General features: G+C 34.2%; 2 protein-coding genes across 2 annotated transcripts; both read right to left on the minus strand.

Moving 5' to 3' along the window:
* Positions 1-1,744: 1,744 nt before the first annotated feature.
* On the minus strand, positions 1,745-2,875 carry LOC113752419 (receptor-like protein EIX2). The gene has a single exon (XM_027296530.1). It carries the CDS (start codon positions 2,873-2,875, stop codon positions 1,745-1,747), a length of 1,131 nt encoding a protein of 376 aa, XP_027152331.1.
* A 7,887-nt stretch (positions 2,876-10,762) lies between these two features.
* On the minus strand, positions 10,763-13,597 carry LOC113752420 (receptor-like protein EIX2). The gene has a single exon (XM_027296532.1). The coding sequence runs from the start codon at positions 13,595-13,597 to the stop codon at positions 10,763-10,765; it is 2,835 nt and encodes a 944-aa protein (XP_027152333.1).
* Between the last annotated feature and the right edge of the window lie 5,431 nt (positions 13,598-19,028).

The following is a 19,028-nucleotide window of genomic DNA, read 5'->3' on the forward strand; positions in this document are numbered from 1 at the left end:
GACAGGTCGTCAACCTGTGCAATAATAAAATTAAACCTAATTGCCAGTTAAAATGACCAAAACCCAATTCCAAGTACTGGAGCAGGGACTCTAGGTGTGCAATGGGTTACTTGATTCACCCTGTTCCCGAAGAGTTTGCTTGATCCGATATACCCGAATGGAATGGTTATTCCTTTTCACAAATGATTAGGAATTTGTAGACAGGGCAAGTAGGGTCGTATCCACAGAGACTGGGTATATTTGTTTCTTAAGAAATCCAAAGTAACACAGGGGGTGATTTTGTAGGAACGACGATAATTAAATAAATTCAAATGAGAAAGTAAAAATAAATAATTAACTAGAAATTAAACCACAATTTACTGAACTCAGGATAACAATAGTTAAAGGCCTCAATTAATTAAAATAAGGAAACAATCAAAAATAAAATAAAGTAGGTAATTAAAAGTCAAATGGCAATCCACTACAATCAAGGAAATATTAACTAAAGATCTAGCCAAGAAATAACTTCAGCAATGGTTCACCTAATCGATCATTGATGCAAAGCAATCCCAATTATTTTATAATAAATAGGTTATAACTACCAAACAAGCGATGGCAGTCAACCCCTCCTTACTGTGTCGGTGATCAAGGTACGCCCGTTAATCACTGCTCTAATTGAGAAATAATCCTAGGTACGCCCGTAGAATTTAATTCCCCAACTGCCTTACGTATTAGAGGAGCCCTATTCTAACCAAATAACACACTACCAGGGTTATTTTAGATTAGCCCGCGTATCCCCCTGACACGAATCTAATCGTGCCAGTTGTCACTATTTTGAGGTAATTAAACAATTACGGATTTAATACCCCAATTGACAATAGATTACCAAACCAATTAATTATCCGGATCCAAGACAATCAACTAATTAAATAATCATAAGCATAGTAATTAGGGAATACACGAATACCAATAAATAAAAGGGAAAGATTAAATTAAATCGATCTCACAATTTACAGGTGTCCCAAAGCATCCGTCGTTTCTTGACTAGAACGAGGGGATTAGCTCATATTGGATGAACTAAGCCCGCGGGAAATTCCAGCAAAAGTCACGGCCGTTGTATGCATTTCAAGAGCCGCAATTCGTCAAACACTTGGAAAGCGAATGTAAGGCACGGGTAACAATTGAAGCTTTCTAATTGTTCCTAGTATTCGTAAAGCAAATTCACTCCAGAAGTACAGTGAGGAAAAGTCAAAGAAAGTGGGCTTCAATTCCTTGCTCCTGACATGCGTGGAGACAAGCCAATGCAAGACTACAATAAACTAACAAGGAAAAGTCAAGAATTGGAGCTAAGCTCCCCTGCCATGCGCAGGAATCCCAAAAGTAAAAAGTAAAGCTTCAAAGAAAAGTCAACAATTCTTCCTAAGCTAAAGACGGAAAATCCATCACAAAAGCCAGCTCTCTTTTTGATCCCTTTTTCCCCCTTCTTATTGCGGCGGCTCACCAGGAGAGGAGAGCCCTCCGTCCGTCCTTTCTTCCGGAAATTTACCAAAATGGGCATGACATCTCCTCTTCCAAAAGTGCCCCTGGGACAAGCTTTATCATCTGAAATCTTTTTTTCCAATTTGGCACCTGTTATCATATTCATATTCTACTCCCTGAAATAAACGTCAAATACTAAAAGTGAGTAGAATCCAGCAAATAAATCCACATCAAGTCAGGTAATAGGAGGAATTAATAATAAAATAAATGAATAAATTGCAACCTATCACGTCAGCTGCCCAAGATTGGTCGGTATGGTACCATTTAATTTATTAAAGGACAACAACAGGTTTGTTAGCTTTAAAAGCTGGTTTATTTCACTTGGTATTGACCCTTGCACATTATTAAAACTCAGATCCAAATAAGTAAGACTGCTTGCATTACAAAGTGATTTCAACGTTGAAATATCAAAGCGGTTTAAAGATAGATCGAGATGAACTAGAGAGGTTATTTGGTCAAACAGGCCGTGAATTGGATCAGAAAGATTATTAACACCAAGACGAAGATCATGGAGGCTAGTAAGATTACGGAGCCAAAGAGGGACCATGTAGTTGTTGAAATTATTTTCACCGAGATCAAGGAAAGCAAGAGATGTGAAATTGACATGTGAAAGATGAGGATGGATGAAAAGATCACAACCATTCAAGTCTAGTGTTGTTAGTGAAGGAAGCATGTTAACTGACTGTAATCCATCTTGAGCGGCTGTAAGGTTCACCCTGGAGAGGACTAGGCCTTCTAGAGAAGAAAGCCCAGCAACCCACCCGAGATCCTTAGTGCTCAATGAATTCTGTATTGAGGAGAAAACAAAATTTCCAAGATCTAAATACCGTAAATGTGACAAATTTCCTAAATGACGGGGAATTTCACCATCAAATCCTGTGCTTGAGAGATTGAGGTATCTCAAGTTTTTCAACAATCCAAGGAATGCGGGAACTTGGATTCCTGAAAAATTATTTGAGCTCAAGTCCAAGTATCGCAAATTGGTCAAATGGACCAAAGATGGACTTAATTGGCCTCCCAAGCAATTTTTGCAAAGAAAATCATCATCATCAGAATAGAGTGGCACCGTGTTGTGCAGATCAAGTTTCAAAATACTACCAGTGGTTTTGTGGCAACTAATCCCTTCCCATGAACAACAACTTTCTCCAATCCAAGATGACAAACGATTTGATTCATCTATCAACCCATGCTTGAATTGAAGAAGAGCTTGTCGTTCATTCTCAATACACGAGACATTCGCATAATTATGAGCTTGTTTGCTGCTGCTGCCAAATGTGAATTGGCTGGTTACAGGAATAGAACTGAATAAGAAGAGTAATAGTAAAGATGAAAAAGTACAAAGAAGATGATGCTCCATTGGATTTCTTTGGTATTATTGGTTTATTTGATATAGTAGGGTCAGATGGGTGGCCTCATTTATACACTTATAAAAAGCATCACTTCACCATTCTATGTTTGTGGGAAGTAGGAAGGAACCATACAAAGGCGATAAAGGACGACGACTCCAAGTCTTCGTTGAAAATTATTTGTTAACGTGGTGGAAGGGAAAGACCGCGTGGAAAATCTTGCGTGCTTGTGGGGGAAATCCTTGGAGACATACAAATGGAAATATTAATTCAGTTTATTTTTGGATTTTGATTTAATTTGGTTACCATAAAAAATCAATCCTAACTATGTTCTGTTATTCACATGAACTAGTGATCGGAGCACATTATATGTATGCGTAAATAATTCAAGTTATATTTAATTGTAAAAATTAGTTTTCTGGAAATTAGTTTTATATTTTGAAAATTCATGTTTTATGAACTTTTGTGTGAAAAACAATATACATGAGCAGTTATTTTTTGTTAGTTATCATTAACTGTAAGCATTATCAATACAACTAAAATTTCAACATAAAACGAGAAAAAGTAATTTTTTGAGAATTTCAAACGTGCATTTAAAATTTTAAGAAGCACTAGAGAACCTAAAAAAACAACGTTCAAGTTGGGTAGAAAATTTGGCGGATGTGCTGGGTCTAAGTCCACTCGTCAATGGAAGTCGTGACCCACCATGGAAAATTTTTATTTGCTTGTGGACAAAATCCTTAGAGAATGTTTTGTACCGACTTAATGGAAATTTTGATTCTCTATCAGTTGTTTGCAATCTAAATTAATTTTAAAATGTTTGACTTAAAATCTCCAAACCTATTGAAAATTTGTCACAAATCCTCAATTTAATAGGTCTATGTTAAAGAAGCACGAAGGCGGCAGTCTGCATTGTATGTTGGATAGTTACCAAAAACAAAAGGGTGCACATTTATCAAAAAAGTTTTGTTTTATTTTTATGTATTTGTTCATTTATCAAAATTTGATCTTTCAAAACTTTATGTATTGAATAAGAGGTTTGAGCATTCCAAAAAGCATTTTTATGTAAAGTGAATTATATATAGTGCGACAAACAGCAACAAGCATGGAACTCCGAGCTAATAAAAAGGGAGTATTTTGACATTAGCTCGGAGTTTAAAAAATTTGACGTTATAAAAAGGGAGTATTTGTTTTCTCCAAGGAAAGACATTCTTTGACGTTAATGTGGCATCATAAAGTTTTTCATAAGTAAAAGATTTTAGTGGCTTTTAAATTATAAAGAAGATGAAGCTCAAAAAAAAAAAAAGAAAGAATAGACCAACAACCTAGAGTGCAAATATCAAACCAAGAAGAAAACAAACAAAAATGCATAGCATCCAAGATCAAGACGTCCAATACGTATAGCGTTTCAAAGGGGTTAGAATAGTAGGTTTGGCGGTCCAATACTTTCACTTATTGTAAGGGCCTCAACCAAATTATATGATCTGTTCATGTCTGCAATTACATGGGAAAAGTCTCTGCAATTCATCTAATTCATGGAAGTTAAATGGACACATGTTGTTTTGATGGATACATAATTATAACTGAGTGAAGTCATCCTAATAATAAATGAGTGGCTAATATAGGTTTTATCCTGCTATCACAGGTTTCACTAGGGACAACATTGTGATAGTAAATTTATGACGAAGTTGAATCACATATAGAGGAAAAAAGATGGAGCTTTTTTATGGAGAAAAAGAATGGAGCTGATGCCTAAAAATTTCGCATGGAACCAACTCAATCCAATTAAATAGAAGAAGAAGAAGAAAATAGCATAACTGGAGCATGCAAAAAGCAGGAACAAAAAGGCGCTAGCAATATGTATGACTGCCCTTTTGATAAATAAAGCTAAAAGAAAGTTCTTTTTTTTTTTGTTTCCCGTGAAATTCAATTTTGTTGCCGATTTCACTGTGGCTAATAGTAAGTTTTTGCACAAAACAAATAACTTTTATTAGTTATTTTAACTTGCTATTTAAATATTAGATCTTACTAGATTTTTTACAAAAAATTACCATTTTTTCCCAAAACTTAGCATTTTTTTTTATATAAAACATACGATTTCTCAAGAAAAACTTATGACTTCATTAACAAATCTTACCACATTTTTAGTAAAATTTCCTATATCATTAACAAAACCTTACTATTTTTCGAACAAAACTTCCCTTTTTTTCCACAAAATTTGCTACTTTTTCAAACTAAATTTATGACTTTGCTAATAAATTTTAACATTTTTTCATGTACAAATAATTATAAGACTGATTACTACTGCCGAATGGGAATTGGCTGGAGACTTGAATAGAACTGAATAAGGACAGCTGTCGTAAAGATGAATAAATACCAAGAAGATGCCCCATTGGATGTTTATTGGCACCGGATACTTGATAAGGCTAGCTCAGATGAGTGGTTCATTTAAATGCAAGTAGAAATTGCTGATAAGGACGACTACTTAAAAGTCTTCATGGAAAATTGACTGTCTGCTCTGGAGTGATATATAAATTTTGTTTTTCATCAGAATTATCAGTATGGACCAGTCCATCCACGATGTATACATTTTTTTTTTTTTTTGTTGGTTTTCACGTTCATCAACAATTCCTTCCACTACGGATTGGGTTACCAAATTAAATATCATCAAAAAGGTTTCAGTACCTCTGGCCTTATACCCTCCTTCTCCTTATTCATATTGATTCTTGGGCTTGGATAATTGAAGAATTACAGCGAATGATATGCATCAATAAATTTATTTATTTATATAAATGAAAGATTTTTGTTTAGTGGATTATAATTTATAGCCTTTTTGTTTCCCTGGTCAGCCATGCAAGTAAACGTTTTTTTTTTCGGGTGCAAGTAAACGATTAAGTATTTAGCTTATGACAACGTAGGAAAAGCAATGTACTTAGGATGCAAAAGAACAGGGGTAAATTATGATTAAACAACCTCAAGGGGCCAATTCCTAATTTAACATAATTGCCTATCCTTTGTGTTCTTGACGTGCTTGGGGGGTCTGGTCGTGAGTCGTGACTCAGCATCGGAAATTCTTACACCGGAGGAACGTTTATTTAAAAAATTTGGTTTTAAGAAAAAAGATTACCACTTGGTGCTTTTCTGAATAATTTCTGTGATATTTCAAAACAACTGCCAAAATTTTAAAAAAAAATAATAGTTGATTTGGTTATGAATTTTATTGAAGGTAATCAACATAGAAGTGGATGTAAAAGCCATAGGTTGGAAAAAGATGTGGTCTTTATGGGCTGATAGCATACAGGTTTTGGATTCCTGGAGCATCTGTATATGTTTTTTATTTTTGTCTTTCAACATGTGCCTTTGTATTATGATGTTAGTAACAGGGATAAGATATTGTTAGCGATGGCTCCAGTGGCAGAAAGAAAAGAGTAGTAGAGAATTTTCTGTTACTTTCATTTTCCCTCTGGGCTCTGGTTGCTGGCCTGTGATAGTTGTAATAGAGGTAGAAAAATGGTAGTGTTGGTGAATTTTGGTGGTAGAGAGAATAATATAAGACAACATAATTACCATTCTTAAGAAAAAAAAAAGAATGGTAATTTGGAATTTTTATGTGAAATTTGTGTCTTTTCAATGATCTTGTTACAAAAAAATAATAATAAATACAAGAGTGGTTAGCATAATTGTTGAATTTAGAGGGGAGCTAGGTGAAATCTTCAGAAATCTTAGAAGAGGTTTCAAAATATTTCCCCTTATTTATTCACTTTATCCTTGTGATATTGTTTTAATATTTTCCCTTGAACTTCTCATTTTTCCAATGGTCTCCCTCTACTTTAATTGTGTTGTTCGTATTTATCCTGATAATTGGAAATTCAATGCAAAAGGTGACAATTGAAAGACAAAATCAATATTCTAGAGTAGAAACATCAATGTTTTCTAATTTCTAAGGAACTTCTATGCCAGTAACAAATAGAAATAATGGGTATTGTTTGTCAAAAGAATTTGCAGAAACATCAGCGCTCTTAAGTTGTGGTGTTAAAGTAAAAACCAAAATATCAATGTCCTAAAATCGTTTTTTATAGGTGAATTCGAATAAAGTAGGGGCCTCAACCAAATTATAAAACATTTTAGTTGCTTTTAAATTATAAAGAAGATGAAGCTAAAAACAAAAAAAAAAAAAAAAAAGGAAAACAATACTTTCACTTATTGTAGGGGCCCTCAACCAAATCATATGATCTGTTCATGTCGGCAATTATATGGGTCATTTCAGAAGGAAAACAACTCCTAGCATCGAGCCACCCTATTGGGCAATGACGTTAAATTCAAAATTCTATCCAAAAAGTCAATCCATGTCTGGTTGACAGCAAAAATTCCCAATGACGTATCAATTGTATACATGTAGTCACCGAAAAGGCTCCAATTGGGTGAAGGTTCTCTGCAATTGCATCATGCAATTCATCTAATTCATGGAAGTTAACCACAAGACTTTGAAAAGTTAACGAGTATAAAGGGACACCGTTTTGATGGACACAGAATTAGCTTCAAAAATTGACTTAAGCTGATGATATCTTGTCATCCAATCTGCATCTCAAATTTATTTGTGGTGAAAATTAAACAAAGAAAAAGCCAGTAAAACCAACATGCTTAGTGGGGATTTAATTCTTTTTTTTTTCGAAAACGTTAGATTTTTATTGGGGATTTAATTCGATCAACTAAAACTTGGCCTTTGTATGCCACATAGATAAGGGGAGTTCCATCAAGAGTTGATCTTTAGTAGCATAATCATATTACAAGGTGATCAGTAGACTGATTGATATTTACATTTAAGGGGAGTTCTACAGTTTCCTTTAAAGTAAAGTACCAATGAAATTAAATTCACCGTTAGATATAGGATAAGAGTTATTAACATTTAGATTATTTCAAGAGTTTAAATCACTAAACGATATGGTAAGATATAACTAAATTAGAATCAGAGGTATCGTACCGAAAAGGGACTATAGTATTTTTTTTTCACATATAAATGGAGAAAATCGGAATCCGTGCTAACTATATATCCTTTGCCGTACTTTTTTTTGAAAGAAATCTTTTTCATACTTAACTAAAGCAAATTATACATCTTTTCCCACATTATTGAAGACATACTATACACAAAGAGAAGTCTAAATAACGTGGAGTCATCATAATAATAAATGAGTGGCTAATATGATGCAACATATAGGTTTTAACCTGCTATCACAGGTTTCACTAGGGGCAAAATTGTAATAGCAAAATTTGGTATGAATATTAGTAAGTTTTTGCGGTTTGTTGAAAAAAAAATAGTAAGTTTTTGCACAAAACAAATAAATTTTATTATTTATTGTAACTTGCTATTTAAATATCAAATCTTACTAGATTTTTTAGCAAAAATTACCATTTTTTTTCCAAAACTTAGCATTTTTTATATATATAAACATACTATTTTTCAAGAAAAACTTATGACTTCATTAACAAATCTTGCCACTTTTTTAGCAAAATTTACTATATTATTAACAAGACCTTTCTATTGTTCAAACGAAACTTCCTATTTTTTGTGCAAAACTTCCTACTTTTTCGAACAAAATTTATGACTTTGTTAATAACTTTTAACATTTTTTCAGGTACAGTATACCAGTAAAGATCTAAATAATGATAAGATTGGTTACTGCTGCTAAAAGGCAATTGGCTGGAGACTTGAATAAAGCTGAATAAGAACAGTAGCAGTAAAGATGAAGAAATACCAAGAAGATGCCCCATTGGACGCTTTTGGGTACTGATATTTGAGTGGTTCATCTATACTGGTTGACGAGCATCAATTACGGTTCTAAATGCTAGCAGAAATTGCTGATAAAAATGACTACCTAAAAGTCTTCATGGAAAGTTGATCACTCAATTAATGGTTGGTTGTAACTAGAGGTGTCAAAATGGGTGATTTGGGCGGGTTTGAGTTGGGTAAAATAGGTAATGGGTATAAGTGAGTCAACCCATTTATACCCATTTAATTAGATAGGTATAAATGGGTAAGTCAAAAAATGAATTGGGTAACCCAATTATCCATTTATAATCCATTTATTCTACCTTTTTGTAAATTCATTTAAATTCATTTTTGCAAACTAAGTTATCATTTATACCATCATTTGCTCCCATCATTAGTTTTAAATATTTATTTATAATGCTCAATAAACTTAATTATCAATTTTTTCCTATATGTACTCTATGTCGCAAAATTACATATTATTTAATAATTAAACAATAAGAATATAAAAATTTGAACTAAGTACTAAAAAAGTTAACATAAAAACTTAATCCAAAAATTTTGAACCTCTAGCATTTTTTCGTATGTAAATTTAAAATTTCATTTTGGAAAAATAAGAAAAGAGGCTAAAACTTGTCATAAATTTGTATTGGTGAAAATGGAGCAAGTTAATGGGTGGGGGAAGAGAGGAGGTTTGGAGGAAGACAATTCTAAATGGGTTAATTGGGTTTGATGTGTTACCCAATAATACCTATTTAATAAATGGGTATTATTGGGTAATCCATTTATACTCATATGCAAAAATTTAACATATCCATACCCATCTATTCATGGACGGGTATGGATAAACTTAATTAAATGGATTTGATTGACAGCTATACTTGTGGGTAGCGTTCATTCATGATTTCCTCTTTTCAGAAACAACTCAAAATAGGATGATCATTTCGAAAGTTGTTCTTGAGTTAGTTATATATGGTTCAATGAGGCCTCATGCTCAGCATTTCAGCACTAAGATTTTTATGGTAATAAGATTATGGGCATCTTTTGTTTCTACGTTACGAAAATAAAAACAAGCGGGCTGGGATTGGCATTGAAATTGTGAAGATAATTTTGATTAAAGATTAGGAATCAAATTAATAAATTCTAGCTACTAACACATCAATTGATCATACCTAATGAATTGTGAAATTAAAGATATCAATTCAAGATTGATTTTCTGTATTGCCACTTATTTACTTAGACAAATGCATAATCCAAAATATAAACACTACTTTTTCTGGAAATCATTTGTTCTTACCTTACTATTTTCCGTTGTTAACCAAACCAACAACGGCTCAACACCTCTAAGGAGTTTACTCACTCAACTTAGTCGCAAAGCCAACAACTAAAGCATAACAAGTACCTTGTTATCATTAAATGAAGCCAAGTATATATAGTTTAACTATTCTTCATAACTTTTTCAGGCAGACTATTATACTTACATTTTATTTACATATAATTAATAGCATATAAAAGGAGGTCTAATCCTCAGCTTACATCAGGAGATGCCAAGGAAAACTGAAAAATATAGAGTACTCAAAAAATAATCATACAACAATAGAGTAAATTAAACTACTGCTGCTTCTCAAATCACCCGGAAGAAATTGCTCATTCTGACTGACTCAACAACAGCAACAAGCACTTGCATAGGTGTTGACCTGGCAGATTGAAAGGTGACAAAGCACCAATACTAGTAAGTTTTCCCTGGCTAACTGCCAATTCAAAAAAAAAAAATTAAAAGTTGACATTTTACGAAAAGACATGATATATGAAAAGTCAAGATTGGCTAGTCTAAAATATACAAATTGTCAAATCTTTACTCCTTGACAGTGGTGGAGGAGGTAGAAAACTAATCAAGGAAGGGCAGCATGTCAACTTTAGACGATTATACTATAAACAACGGTTCAATAATACATAATAAATCATTAAGTGCTTAATTCTCTACAGTCAAATTTGTAATCGGTAAAGAAAAAACAATTACGATAATAAATGTTACATGCTCAATGAGTAAGGATAATAAGCTACGTGAATTGTAGTGCCTTAGTGCATGATAAGGCAAACTAGAACAAAACGCGCTTTTCTGTGTATTTACTCAACGGAAGTTCCTCGCACGCTGAGTAGTCTTCAATGCTATCATTGCGGCAATTCTGTCACTTGCACTTTCCAGAAACTCGAAGTATGCATAGCGCCAAGACCTCTTGAAGAGAAGGATTGCCAAGAATCCCACGAGGCCGAGAGCAAAACCAGGTCCTAGACCAGCATAAAACCATGACCAATCAAACTCACCATGATCTTTGTCATCTAGGATAGGATCATTTTTGGCTGGTGACTTGTTCTCGGGGCAGCTCTTTGGGAGTGGCTTGCCACAAAGTCCATTATTTCCTTCATAGATGGATGGATCGGTTAAGGTCTGAAGTTGATTTCCTGATGGTATTTCCCCTGAAAGGCTATTGTGTGACAAATTTAGGAAGCTCAATGAGTTTATTGTTGATAAGTTGTTAGGTATTGCACCGAAGAATTCATTCATTGATAGATCTAGCGTTTCAAGTCGCTTTAAGTTGCCAATCTTCTCAGAGATCCTTCCAGTCAAATGGTTGTGAGAAAGGTTCAAAGTTTGTATACCAGCCAGATCCATTATCCCATCAGGGATCTCACCCACTAAATTATTTGTTGAGAGGCTTATGGATTTAATGAGCACAAGGTTCCCAAAGGAGTACTCAAGTTCATTTCCTCCCTTATAGTTTTGAAGGTTGGTGGTATCGTAAGTTATCGTGAGAATGCTTCCATGTTCACTTGATACCATCATTGAGAAGTTGTTAAAACAATGAGGAATATATCCTGTTAAGTTATTATGTGCCAGGTTCAGCACTTGAAGATTTGAGAGTAGGCAGAGCTTGTCAGAAATACCTCCATAGAAGTTATTTGACTGAAATCTTAGAAACATTAAATTTGATGACATTTCCCCAATCCAAGCTGGTATGGTATCCCTTAGCCCATTGTCACCAAGATCAAAAATCACCAAATTGCTCAGATGCTGCATTGAGGACGGGAGCCTTCCAATGAATTTGTTTCCATTCAAATGCAGAATCTCAAGTGCCCCCAAGTTACCCAGTGAACTTGGAATTTGACCGCACAGATTGTTATTTGCCAAGTTTAGGACCCACAAGAATCGCAAGCTGCCGAAGCACAGAGGAACTTTTCCGGAGAGAAGATTGTTGGATAGATCCAATTCTGATAAACTTTTCAACTTGCACAAGTCTTCTGGGATACTTCCTGTGAAACGATTACCACTGAGTTTGAGAAAATAAGTAGATGCACCCATTTCACCAACGTAAGGCGGTGGAATCTCTCCAGTAAGAAAATTTTGTGAGAGATCTAAACTTGAAATATCCGATGGAAATGATTTGAGAGATCCCTCCAATTTGTTGGAGCTTAGAGATACAAATCGATAATTATTATTCTTCACTTCTTTGAACTCCAACGGATTGCCAGTTAGGTTGTTGTTGGAGAGATCTAATGAGCTAATATCATAACAAAGCACTCGAAACCAACTGGGTATGGCATCTGAAATACCCGCATTGCTCATGTCTAACTCTTCAAACTTCTGCGTCCGAAGCCAACCTGGAAACTGGGGGCCTACTTTGATGGATGCCATTTCAAGTTGTTGGAGTTGAAAAGGAGGCACCCATGTGGAGCTCAAATTCAGAGTGAGGAAGCTATGAGATAGGAACAATGACTGTAGCTCTCCAAGTTTCCCAAGATGGTCTTCAGATAATACACCAGTTAATGAAGTGTAACTAATGTCCAATACTTGTAGCTTTGTTAGCTGCCCAAGACTGACTGGTATGGAACCATATAAGTTAAATCCGAACAAAGATAGTGCAGCTAGTCTTGAAAGCTGGCCTATTTCACTTGGTATTGACAATTGCAAGTCATTGCTACTCAGATCCAAATAAGTAAGATTGCTCAGGTTGCAAAGTGATTTGAAGAATGAAACATCAAACCGGTTTCCCCATAGATCGAGGCGAAGAAGAGAGGTCATTTGCTCAAACAAGCCATGAACTGGATTAGACAAATTATTATCACCAAGACGAAGATCAAGGAGGCCTGTGAGATTACCAAGCCAAGGAGGGATCATGTGGTTGCTGAAATTATTTTCACCAAGGTCAAGGGAAGAAAGAGATGTGAAATTGACCGGTGAAAGATGAGAATGGATAAAAAGATGACAACCAAACAAGTCTAGTGTTGTTAGTGAAGGAAGCATGCTAATTGCCCGTAATCCATCTTGAGCGGTACTAAGATTCACCAAGGATAGGACTAGGACTTCTAGAGAAGAGAGCCTAGCAACCCACCTGAGATCCTTAATCATCGATCCACTTGATGATAATCCAATATCTAAATACCGTAAATGCGAGAGATTTCCCAAATTGTGAGGAATTTCACCATCAAATTTTGCATTGGAGAGATTGAGGTATCTCAAGTTTTTCAACAATCCAAGGAATGTGGGAACTTGGAATGTTGAAAAATTATTCACACTCAAATCCAAGTATCGCAAATTGGTCAAATTGGCCAAAGATGGACTTAATTGGCCTCCCAAGCAATTTGTGCAGTGATAATCCTCATCAAAATAGAGTGGCACCGTATTGCGCAGATCAAGTTTCAAAACACTGCCAGTGGTTTTGTGGCAACCAACTCCTTCCCATGAACAACAGCCTTCTCCAATCCAAGATGACAGACGATTTGATTCATCTTTCAACCCATGTTTGAGTTGAAGAAGGGCACGTCGTTCACTTTCAATACAGGTGACATTTGAATGATCAGAAGCTTGCTTGCTGCTACCAAATGTGAACTGGCTAGTGACAAGAATAGAACTGAATAAGAAGAGTAGTAGGAAAGATGAAGAAGTACAAAGATGATGATGCTCCATTGGATTTCTTTGGTATTACTGGCTTATTTGATATGGGAAGCTCAGAAGGCCGGGTGGCCTTATTTATACGCTTGCAAAAAGCATCACTTCAATGTTTTGTGTTTGTAGGAAGTTGGATGGAACTATACAAAGGTGATAAAATGACAACGACTTCAAGTCTTCGTGGGAAAAGGAAAAATTTGCGGACGCGGGTGAGGGGAAAGACAGCGTTGAAAATCCTGCGTGATTGTGGGAAAAATCATTGGTGACATACAAATGGAAATATTGATTGACTTTTATTTGGGTTGTAATTTGATTTGGGTAGAATTAGTCTTTTGGGAAGAGTTGATAGTCATATTAGTCACAGCTGTATGCATGACTGAATGGCAATTATCCCTTAAATAAATAAAGTCAATAACTTCGCTTATATGTCATATGGTTTAGTTTCTAAATTATTTTCACACCTCCCTGAGTTTGTGTCCATTTGAATTAGATGATTGGGGAATATATACCAATGGAGAAAGAGAAAATACAGCATTTGGTAATATCTGAATTCTTACATCTACAACAACATGTATAAGCATGTCCCAAAAAAAAAAAAAAAACTAAATACTCTGACGGGAGTTGCCCTATTTATTCCGTTGTAATATTCCCCTAATAAAAATCCTTTTGTCCCCTAAAAATACTCTGATAAATCACTCTATATAATTCAGATGTTATAGCACAATTGACAACGTGACATACAGTCAAATGAAAAGAAATGTAATTAGCTAGAAACATTAGTGGAGTAACTTATATTACCAAGAAACTTGCAGATCGGTAGCCTGTCTCCAAAATATTGGATGGGTAAACCAACTCCTTTAAGGAGATAATATTACATATTACTCGAATTGTTTATACCTTCTGTAAGTGATATAAGATGCAATATCAGACAAGGATTGGATTGGATACTAAACTCAAAAAGATTGTAAATAAGTTTTAGATTTAAAACTTCTCATTTATAAAAAAAAAAAATTAAAGCAATATATGTATATATTAATTAATCTTCATATGCTGGTAGTGTATACATTATCAGTTGTAGATAATTGATAAGTATGCAAATTTTGAAACTGAAATCCAACTTTTATACATGTATCGTCAATCTAACGATAATAACATATACACTATCAGTATATATAAAATTTATTATATATATATATATATATATATATGTATAGACACGATGCGGTGGTCTTGATAAGGCGGTTGACATTTGCCAGGCATGGCCCGCAATTGTGCGGTAGGAAAAGCACGATGACTTGAAGTCTCTGTGGAGCACCCAACGATGGCTTCAGTGACCCTAAACGATACATCCATCACCATCTAATTATCTAAATTGGTAGTTGAAGCACCGAACGATGCAAAATCATATATGATAGATATAAAAATTAAAACAAACTATGTAGATGGTACGATAAAAACATGAGAAAACATAATAAATTTTATCACCGAATTAAAATATGTATCATCCATTTAATCTATCTTTCTAATTTTGAACGAACTCGTTAGCCACCATATATTAACTATACTATGCGATCACTATTACGTATGATTACGTAGAATCTAAACCCCTTAAGCAGTAGTATAGATTAGTTGGATGTTTAATATTATATGATACCGTTATTCAACAAGAAATAAATGTGAGTTTAGTTGGATAAGCAATCCAAGAATCAGTCAAGAAAAATAGATTCAATTGCTATTCTCGTGGCGTGCTAACAAATGGTAATTTTTCTGATTTGTTTTATAACAAGGCTAGAATTTTTGTGATAGCCAACTCCTTTAATGTGTTATGAGCAACAATCCACCATGATTGGTGATTTGATTTATTTATCAAACTTTCTCTCAATTGAAGAAGAGCTTCTCATTCACTTTCAGTATAAATGACACTTGAATAATAAACTTTTTCAGTCAATTCAATGGAATTTCCAACAACTATGGCTATAAATCAGGGGCGGATTTAAAGTGGGGGCACGGCCCCCACTGTCCCCCTTAAATTTTTATAATACATCTATAATTTTGACATAATTTTAAAGGTGCCCCCATAATTTTTTTTAAAAAAAATGTGAAAGAACGAGCCACAAAATTTATATCATTCACTTTCCTCCTCTAGTTCCCATTTTCCCACCAACAGGGTCAAGTACCAATTATATCAGTCATTCCTTTTGGTCCCCACTCCCCAAGTTCCCTTTACTCCTGTGGTTCCCCATTTCCCTTCACAACCGGCTCCTCTTCTTTCACGCCCAAGCCAACTACTTTTTTTTTTATCACTTCATCCAATTATCATTTACTTCCTTTGTCCCCACTCCCCAATTTCCCTTTCCTCATCTGACTCTCGGTTGTCCCCACTTCTCAACATACATAGAAGAGCCATTTTTTTTCACAACCAAAGCTTGTTACTCTTTCTTTTGATCACTTCATCCTATTTAGAGATTGCACCAGAATCAATTTATCTTCTAGGACTTGGGTCCGCCACATTTTGCAGCTCTTTTCACCAACTTTAGGAGACCATCAAAATCAGGTTCTAAACAATTATTTCTTATTATTATTTTAAATTTGTTTGCAAATATATTTCTAGAGCATGAGACTATTACTGTTTTAAAGAAATTTGAAAATTGATTAGTTAATGTAATAACTAATAAATGGGTTATTTGATAAATATTTTAACTTGTGAAATGGTGATTTTATACATGAGACTTTTTTTTTTTGCTTAAAAAATTAGAAAAAGAGTAGATAAAAAATTTTAGTATTATTTTTGCCCCCACTAAGGATTTTTTCTGGCTCCGCCCCTGCTATAAATGTTCGTCAAAAATTGCTGGTAAGACGATAACGACTTAAAGTGCTCATGGAATGTCTCTTTGAGTGATGTATTAGAATTATTGGCATGGTTGGCTTAGTCCACCACCAAGAACTAGTCAAATACTGATGACTCACAAAATATGATCCACAAACTCTATTAAGCAGATAATCTTGCAATTTTTCTTCATAGAAGTGGACGAGTACAAAAAAAAAAAACAAACTTTGTTTCATGAAAACTCTTTACAATATTTACATGGATCTATAGTTCTTTCATTGGTGAAAACCTCGTTTAATATATTAAACGAGACTTGATAAACTCTTTTTTTTTTTTTACTTGTAAGCCAAAAAACATTTTGGTGGTTTTTAATCTGTAAAAAGCTTGAAGCTAAAAGAAGAAAAATGATACATCAAGAATTTCAAATGCACGTTCAAATTTTGGAGAAGCAAATAATTCCTAAATAAATTGCTTTCATTCCAAGTTGGGTGGAAAATTCGCCGACGTGCTGAGTCTGGCATCTACAAGTCCACCCGTCAATTAAAGTCATGACCCACCACGGAAATCCTTATTTCCTTGTGGACAAAGTCGTTGGGGACATATTTTGTGTGGAATTAATGGAAGTTTTAATTCCCTATCAGTTGGTTGTGAAATTGATTTGTCTATTTACGTTGCCAAATAAATTGCTTTTGATTCTCTCTTTTGCGATCTAAATTAATTTTTTAAAAGAATGTTTGACAGGAAATTACCAAACCAATTGAAAATTTGCCAAATATCCCAAACTAGATGGGTTGAGGTTAAAGAAGTAAGCAAGTAAACTAGTTTTCCATAGAATAACGAAATGTAAAGCATAGTTTTATTTGGTTAAGTATGGACAATCAAATAGCCTTCAAGATTTTATAATATTTTTAACAGCGTTAAAATATTAGAACTCCATCTATAAAATTTTAGAAATTTCTAAGCTTTAACAAAGTGACGGCAAGATACAACATTTCTACTTTCTCTCGTCTAATTGTCTTGCTGTGTTGCAAAATAACACAAAGGGGCCATATGTCTAAAGTTCGACATTCTTTCAATATCTTTTTTCTTTTTGCATTTTCTTTCTTTTTTTTTTTGGTTTTTTCTCTCTTTTATATCACAAACAAACTCATTTGTGACCTGAGCAGGAGATTGGCTTTCAATATTTTGTATACCAAGAATTGGCTATATTTCGGCCTAGCATATCTCCATTGGAGAAAGAGCCATTTGTGTTTTAACTGGTGATTGCTTGTGTACTTAGATAGTGGTTGGTTGGATTTAACTGGAATTTATACATTCCTAATGTATAAGCTTCATTTCCATAATCAATAAAAGTATGTTTTGGCTATGAGATTATATATGTGAGCCACATTTTGCGTTAAAGGCTATAAGAAACTTTTCTTGCTTAAGATCATAGCTATTGAATGAAGGCCCAAGGAAAGGTTGAATTGATACATGAACGACCAAAGAGGTTACTGATATATTTTGCAGTTTACTTTTGAAGTGGAAGTATTGAATTTTTAGCGTCTGCTAGGACAGTGGCTATGTATCTAACTATGACCATTCAAAAGTTGCCGCCTACCTATCCAACTGGGAGTCTGACAATGGACCAAAGTCTACTGACAAGTAGCAATTTTTATGAAAAAATGCATCATAAGAGACAGTTAATTTCAAAAGGTCAAAAAGAAAGTAATACTACAAGACAACCGCTGAGCCAACAGAGAGGGGCTTAGGTCATTTTTTGGGATGAGGGGCAGAAGCGGTCATCAAATGGATCGCTCTTGAGCTGTTAATAGTCAATATTTGGTTCCAAAAAAATATACGGTCCAGATCACTTTTTGTACATCATTTTTAACAACGTGTGTGGAGCCCATAAAAATTTGTTCTAAAATTACACGTTGTGCAAACAACGTTATGCCGTGTGAAAATAAAGTTACGCGGTATGTAAAATGTACAAAATCACTAGGAACGGTTGCAACCGTTCCTGCCCGTGGTCCCATTCCTTGGTTGTAGGTGGCGTCACCTACAGCAAAAATATTTAAGGGTGATATCATATCACCTTTTTAATTTAGTCAGGTTTGTATATTTATTAATTTCTAATATACAAGTCTTCTTAGACTCCCCTTTCTCTATAAATTAGAATAAAATAGATTACATGACTGTTATCGTTGCCAAAAAAAAGTAATACTACAAGACAATTCTGAATTAATCTAGAAGGGTCGGCACTATTGAATATTAAAATAATTATAATAATAAATAAAAACAAGTCTGACTTGGTATGCTATTATTTTTGCTGCATTGTCATTTTCAATCTCTATGATATCAAAAATAGACAACAACCCAAACGGGTATTTTTTTTTTCTTTTACAGTAATTATACTTTTGCAAACGTTGAATTCCTCTACTGGTGATCAACATGATATCAACAAGCGGAGGTTGTTTGTATTTTATTGGATTTATTGTACCAATCAAACTTTTGTTGGAAACTTCTTGTAACATTTTTCATCACCATTTGTTTGTCCTTGAAAAATTGTTTCTATAAGCACATGGTATGTCTTCTGGATGAATATTACTAATATGACATGATATAATTTTCAACTTGCCT

The sequence above is a fragment of the Coffea eugenioides genome, chromosome 11 (assembly GCF_003713205.1).
Source record: "Coffea eugenioides isolate CCC68of chromosome 11, Ceug_1.0, whole genome shotgun sequence".
Lineage (NCBI taxonomy): Eukaryota > Viridiplantae > Streptophyta > Magnoliopsida > Gentianales > Rubiaceae > Coffea > Coffea eugenioides.